This window comes from Leptonotus elevatus, chromosome 15, assembly GCF_054856555.1.
Source record: "Leptonotus elevatus isolate MCC_2025b chromosome 15, RoL_Lele_1.0, whole genome shotgun sequence".
In the NCBI taxonomy this organism is placed as follows: domain Eukaryota; kingdom Metazoa; phylum Chordata; class Actinopteri; order Syngnathiformes; family Syngnathidae; genus Leptonotus; species Leptonotus elevatus.
The window spans coordinates 18,628,963-18,636,462 of record NC_141253.1 but is presented as its reverse complement, the minus strand read 5'-3'; the positions used below and the strand labels follow the sequence as shown (position 1 = coordinate 18,636,462).

At 38.3% G+C, this 7,500-nt stretch overlaps 2 protein-coding genes across 3 annotated transcripts in view; one reads left to right on the top strand and one right to left on the bottom strand.

The window, feature by feature from the left end:
- Positions 1–4,158, top strand: part of chd1 (chromodomain helicase DNA binding protein 1) — a 63,346-nt gene extending 59,188 nt beyond the window's left edge. For both annotated transcript variants that reach the window (XM_086096588.1, XM_086096587.1), the window contains exon 36: positions 2,797–4,158. In XM_086096588.1, the coding sequence (XP_085952714.1) occupies positions 2,797–3,070 (274 nt within the window). In that variant the 3' untranslated portion in view covers positions 3,071–4,158. The remainder of the gene's footprint in view (positions 1–2,796) is intronic.
- Positions 4,159–6,246: 2,088 nt separating this feature from the next.
- The window catches only part of reep5 (receptor accessory protein 5), a 13,910-nt gene continuing 12,656 nt past the window's right edge, over positions 6,247–7,500 (bottom strand). Inside the window, exon 5 of the mRNA XM_086096723.1 lies at positions 6,247–6,479. Coding sequence (XP_085952849.1) covers positions 6,430–6,479 — 50 coding nt within the window. The 3' untranslated portion in view covers positions 6,247–6,429. The remainder of the gene's footprint in view (positions 6,480–7,500) is intronic.

The window sequence follows — 7,500 nt, the reverse complement described above, 5'->3', positions numbered from 1 at the left end:
ACTGCATTAAAACAGTGGTATCTGTGAGTACTAACAAGTAACATGCCGATACTATTAATTCTGACGCTAATATAGGACTTTGGATGGACAGCTTTTTCATGTTGAGAAAAACAACTTAGGTATCGGCATCGGCCGATACTGCAAAGCTGGGAATCGGTATCGGGGGCCAAAAAACGGTATCGGATCAACACTAATTAGCATACTAGCATTGTAACACCTTTAATGCAGCTGTCAGGATAGGACTTAACAACTATAGCTACTGCGTACACAAGTGAGGTCGGCAGGTATCATGACACAGATGCAGAATGCAATATTTATTCGGATAAGATAAACAGTATGTGGACACTCAAGTGGAAAACTTGGCACAAAACTCGATTTATTATTCCTTCAAATCCTCTTAATTACTTAACGGCAATTAAGTGAGCCTCACAAACCGCATCAGTCGGAATCCAGGCTTTGATCGTCAAGTTATACCCTCCCGGCTCGCAGCCATTTGTTTTATTTTTCGGGGCCCCTTTCGGTGGGAATGCGATAAAAAAAACTTTTTATCAGGCCCCCAACGGGCCGTACAATTGATCGCACAACAAGAATGAACCATCTGCTTCTCTTTATCCTCCTCCAAATGTGCAAAACCATCGAACTCCATATAAAACACAATGTTTCCCGTGATGCAACGCGCGAAACATAAACAATACGTCACACAGGATCCTCCTATAGTTTTCAACAAGAAAAACAGGACGTGCTAAAAGACAGTGCTTACTGTTTTTTTCTTTCAAATTGACCCAGTCTCAAACTAACGTGTGCTGCCATCTTATAGTCTAAAGTACAATTACATCAATCAAACAAGAGTTCCACCAAAACGGTTTATTAACTCATTCAAACCCAAAAATGTTTAAATACGTTTTTAATACTTTGTCCTTCACTACCAAAAACATATTTATACTAAGGGTGTCAAAATAATCGCGTTAATATCGTGTTAACTTAAAGTGCCTTCAACAGCACTAATTTTTTTAACGCTCGATTAACGACCGCCCCTTATTTGCAAAGCCTCTACTGAAGGGAATTCCAGTCGTGACGCAGCAGAAATGTCCAAGCCAAAATTACCCAATAGAAATGCACTGTAATACACTGGAGCTAAGGCACACAATGTTTAAGGGGCAGAATGTTAGCGTGGTGGAGCCATTTGGACTGTATAGCACTACCACCAGTTCTTTGCTGTGGAAGAACGCACTTGGTTGGAGTGACCCCAAGTAATTTGATCTTTAGATGTGAGGCGTATTTTATTCAGCAACTCCCAAAAATAGCTCTATGTGTAGCAAATAGTCGTACTCTTGGCTCGCTGTCGCTTGCAGCAGAGCGCCAGCGCCTCTGGCTTGCCGTAAAGCGGCGTCACTTGACAATCAATGCGTATCCAAGAACTTAAAATAAAAGCGTCCCAACGGGAGTCACTATAACACAATTAAGCAGTAATAAATTAAATAATAATGCATATATTTGTGAAGACTGGCGTCAAGTTGCATTTTACAATTTTAAAAATGTGCAGAGGTTCGCAAGTTACTTAATGTTAAAAATTAGATAGCTCTTAATATATAACTAACGCAACGATCTTTGATGTTTCGTTTCCAGTAAAGTTGCGTCATTTTACAATGTGCTTCGGTATTAAACTTAACAAAATAAAAGCATTCAACGTTGTGCAAAGGAGTCACTTTAACAGTTACAGTTTTTAAAATGTGCAGAATTTCACAAGTTACTTCATGTAAAAAATTTGTCAGCTCTTTATATGAAAAGAAAAATGCACTGAGCTGTCACCATTGTCTTACAAACGCAATTATGCGATGTCGTGAAAGAAAAATGACCAACACAAACACTCTTTCATTTTTTTTACAGTACCTTTTTTTTTTAATAGATTAAATAAATTATGAATTATTATGAAATTACTGTATCAATGACTGAAATAAATGCTACCATATTTCTATTAGATTAGCATTTCTTCCCAGTTTTATGTTAACAAGAGTATGTAAAATTATATAAAAAAATTATTGTACACTTTATTATAAATTTTGATATAAATTGAAATATAAAATGTGCGATTAATTTGCGATTAAACGTGGGTTAATTATTTTAATTATTGAAGTCATGCAATTAACTACGATTACAATTTTTAATCGACTGACACCTCTAATTTATAAGTTTTTTAATGTTTTTTTTTTATGCAATAGCATACCAGAAGGAGTTGATATCTAAAGCAATGGTAGTTATTGCAGAAAACGGCCAGCAGGTGGCTGCAGAGTATGAGATCAGCCAGGGCCATGTTTCAACAAGTTTTTTCCGCCCGTGTTTTTAACAGATTTGTGAATAATGATTAAACTTAGTTATATTCTAATGCTAATTGCTGCAAAACGGCAACAAATACAAAAATACAGTTTTTTTTCCTGATGAAAGAAGAGACTCTAATCTTTTGTTTCTATAGCCATAGAACACAATATTCTGTGGGCTTTGCAAAATCAGTCAAAATCCAGTAAAACAGCCTGGAGCGAGCGAAGGGGGTTGCTTCACTGAAAATGACTGGGAGTGAATGAGTTAATTGCAACAAAAACATCCCGCAAAATAGTGATGGAGGGGATTTACTGAATATAAAAAAATATGTATAGTTGACTGCCCAAATGAGTTTTGTTTTTACAGATTGCAGCCTTTGCCATTTGAAAATTGCATTTGAATGTTTAATCTTTCAGTTTTCCCAACAATCTTACTTGCTTCCCAGTCAGGCTTATGAATATCATTTGTTGTGTGTCTCAGACATTACAATGACGGTAAGCAAAGGAAGCTGGAGGACTTGCGCTCCAACAGAGAGCACCGGCCGGACCTGAAGGATCTCTCCCACTCGGACCAGCGCTCGTCTTACCGCTACCACTCGGACTGGCAGACGGAGCAGAGGGCCTCGGCCAGCGGGCCCCGCTCCCCCCGGGACCAGCGCTCGCCTTACGACTCGCTGGGCCACCCATCTCCTTTCGACTATTCGTCGGACCACAAGAGCACGCCGGAGCAGATCTGGAGTGGCCGCAAGACATAACGGAAGCTGCCCAGGCCCGCTTTTGGCGGCCGTGAACTCGCTAACGCAGTACACGCCTTACAGGGAAGCTGTAGGAAGCACTGTGCCACCACTGGAGATGAACGCTAAGCAGCGCCTCAAACCAGGCATCAAGGAAAACAAATCAGAGCATATTTTTCTATTTAAGAGTTAAATGCTGCACGCAGCACACTTTTTGTTATTTTTATAAAGATTTTTTTTTTTTAACCTCTGGACAGAATAGACCCTGAGCGCTGCCTCATACTCCCATCAACCCGTGACACTGGATCCTGTGTTTTGACTGTCGTTCATGTCTGTCTGTCTTGATCATGTCTAATGTGATTATCTACCTTATTTAAGTGTTAAGTCAGTCAAAACCGTCAGCTGTCGCATGAATCATGTTAGAAGCTGATGTCCAGTCCAGTTTGGGCTCAGGCTCACCACCTGGCGTACCTCATTTACATACTTTCTCATTTGTTTGTGTGAGAATTATTTAAGAAGAACATTGTAAAAATACAAAACAAAAAAACTGTATTGCTTTCTTCCTTTCATGAGCAATTTTCCCTTCCGTAATAATGTTGTAAATTTCTGTAAAATAGAACATCGGTGGTCTTTTTCCTCAGGCTTTTTTGGATTGAAGACTTTACCTTTCTTTGTCAACTCAGGCTTTTTTGTTCTGCAAGTGAGTTTCTGTATAATACTTCTTACATGATGATTCAGAATGTAACTTTTGGGAAAGGGAAAGTTCTTGCTGAGTTGGTTCTAGTGCTTTTTTTTTAATTATTATTATTGTTATAAATAAGTGACTTTTCAAATCAGTCTAAAAAGACCTGCTTAGATATTTTCCACACTTTTTTTTTCTTCTTCAAATTTTGACGTAGGCAATAATGTTGTCAATGTTCTATGCAGCCAAGTATATTTGTGGTGAACCACTTAACTGAATGAAGTCACTGTTACGGTTCACACTGTTGTACATAACTTTCCTCTATATTTCAGAATCAATTTACACTGAGAGTGCATGGATTTTTATGAACTGTTTTTATATAGTTGTTTATAAAGCCATTAAAATCAATCACTGTACACCCTTGGAACAGCGCTTAAAAAACTTTGTCAATTGAGTCATACTGAAACCATACGATACTGTGCAAAAGCCATAGGCCTTCGCTTTTGTTGCCTTTCTGTGCTCCAATATATACCGAATGGCGCTGCTCGGATCCTGATGGAAGTGCAAAAATAGGTACGTGTTACTTCGAGCTGATTGGACGAAGCAGAATCGTGTGCACGTCTACCTAACTTTGTTTCGACCAATGAAGGCAAAAGATGAAAATGTCGTCACCAACACGCGACTGTTGTGACGAGCTGATATCATGGCGTTGAGTTTATGTTGTCGGTTTTGCAATGTTTATATGCGGATACAAGAGACTAATTCAGTGAGAACAGAATTAATTGCAGCGTCCACGCATTTGTCCACCGGTGTCCCCATGTTCGGTTTGTTTTTTCCCACGGCTTCGGCGCTTCTTGTTTTCGTCACAGCTGCATATCCCGCCCCCAAATACAATGTCGCTCTGTGATTGGTCCGAACCACCAGTTGTTCGTATCGGTGAAAATCAATGGGAGCGGTACAAGATGGATTCTCGAGAGTTTGTGAACTCACAAATGCTGCGAGAATACATCTTACGAGAGCAAAGTTAACGTGTTAAACCCTGTCCTACGTTTACCTCACTGACTTACATTACCCATAAGGATGACTACAAAATCTCCATGTAAACATATCTCTATCTTTGGCAGTGATCCCCACTATGGAGGACCAAACCTTCCAAAATAAATAAAAGTGAACATAAATTCAAAATGCGTTAAAAATTCTATGCAAAAAATAATAAAAAATAATTTAATTAAATGTGGAAATAAATACAAAAAAATATATATAGCAAATAAAAATGCCCTGCTCTCATATTTATTACATGTTGCACACAATGCACTGCTTCCACAATGTATATGTGGATAATTTTGTGCAGATTTCCACCTGCATGTGCTGCCATGTCAATCTAATTGGTCCACAGCCTAAAAAACTAATGTGCAGTGCGTCTGGCTGGAGACGGAATCCTATTAAAATTTATACGCTCACAATTTCTCACACACCCAAATCCTGTCCCAATCTTCTGGAATCGGCAAATTTGGAGGTGCCTATCACTTGTTCATAAAGCTGGATTGGAGGGTGTAATCCAGTTAGAAGGGCTCATAGCCCTCAGACTTAATTGGGAAAGTTTTTATTTAGACGAAAAGAAGCATGACTTCATCCACGTAACATTAAGACAAAACAACATATATATTAGGGCTGGGTTTAAAAAATCAAATACTCGATATCGTATCGATTTCCATTTTTGAGCCTGAAATCAATTCATAAAACCATGAATCGATTATTTTAATATATTTTTCCCATAAATTAATAAATTGAATTCTAAAGGCGTTTCCCCCCGTATTATACTGTTGACATTTACTGTTCACATGAATTTAAAAGTATTTTCTTACATTTATGAAAGACCTGATTTATTGTACTTACAATTCAGAATATTATATATATATATATTTATATCTATAATTATTCAATTAGAATTATGAAAATGTTTTAATCTCATTTTTGCTGATGTAAATGTTAAGTGATTATAACACTAAATCATTTAACCAGTTACTTCCTCCGCAAAATTTCATTTGGAATTTAATGTTTGTGGAGTTTTTATCATGTCCTTGATATTTAAGAAGACTTGATGTTCCATAATTAATCAATATCGGATTGAAGTGAATTGAATCTAATTAAAATTTAATCGGACTGACTCTCGTGAATCAAAATCGAATGGATTGATTACATTTGAATCGATACTCAGCCCTAATGTATATAATATATACAGCATATAAAACATTTGTTATTTGACCGAAAATGAGACCAGACATTTTAATAATCCAAAATTCACACCTAGCAAATTGCAAGTATGCCACTTTTTCACTGATAAATTTGTAAATCTGAGTAATGTCAGTGCCTCACCAGCCATAAACCTAAATCCATTTCTCTGTTTGATTCTTTTTACATTATTATTATTTTTTTTAATCCAGTTTTTATATAGGGGTTCTGGTCTGGATATCATTATATTGTCATGTTATGGCAGAAAAAAACATTCAACCAATCCAGTTAGGCATTTATTGAGTTCATTCAGTATCAGGGCAATGTACAGTCACCTGTCATACAAGTAAACTGACTGGGGAAATGGCTTTGACAATACATACCAGACAAGATAATCCATTAAATACAACAAGGCAACATTATTTTCTGGAACAGCTGCACAGACGATCCTGTGTGGAGGTCCTGATTAAGAGCTCTTCTTCTCCTCAAACATGATGTTGGCTGTTGCTTTCTTGGCTGTGGGCGCACACACACACAAACACACGCACACAGTCAACAAAATAAAATAAAAATCACGTGCCTACTAATAGCAACATGAAAGAAGAGCAGTATTGATTATTTCAAAATGATGAAGAATAGTATTAACTCAGCAAAACATGGATTACACAAAAAATGTAGATATTTAATGCCTTATGGACCCCTGGCTGTGATTGCCGTGGATGCTCGGTAAGATTACTTAAAACCTTTTTTAGGGCAGTCACTGTGCGGATGTTGGTTCTCTTGAGTATCACTCAATGTCAAGGGATATAATGTTGGTGTTTGAGGCGTGGTAAGATGTATATGGACGTCTGCAAATGGCTACAAGTTGCAACCACCGCTAATGTTTTAATTGGTGTTACATTCCAAAAAATACAATAAACAGGAAACATTTCATTTTAGGCAATAATCCATTATGTACAAGTAATGCTAGTAATGTAGCTAGCTTAGCGTGGTTTACTGAGTTTGGGGCGAAACACGAATGGGGAAAGAAAGTTTGAATTTGAATGTAGCCTCACATTATGGACAAGTAATGCTAGCAATGTAGCTATCTTAGCTTGGTTTACTGACCTTGGGGCGAAACACGAGTGGGAACTCCCGAGTTGCCACCCAACCTGTTTTTCCAGAATTGTTCTCTTTTTTTAACAGCCGTCCCGGAAAAAAAAAAATCCTCGTGGGACACAATTTAGCCAAAAGCTAATTTTAATCCTTCATTCGTAGGGTCGGATTGATAATCGGGATTGTTGAATTTTCCCAGACGGCCGACGCATTTCAGGACCGGTTTGGTTCGGTTCCTATTTGGACTGAACGGAACACATGAAACACGCACACTGTGGGAGCCGACAGAGCGTCTCTTAATGCAGCAGCAGTGTGGCACAGGGAGGAAGGGTAGAGAAGGAGGGGGGAAGCGGGGTTAGCGGCTGCTGGGGGCTCGTGCGGGTCCCGCCCCTCACTCACACATGCAGTGTGTAGCGCTGATCCTAGCTGAGAATCCTGTTTG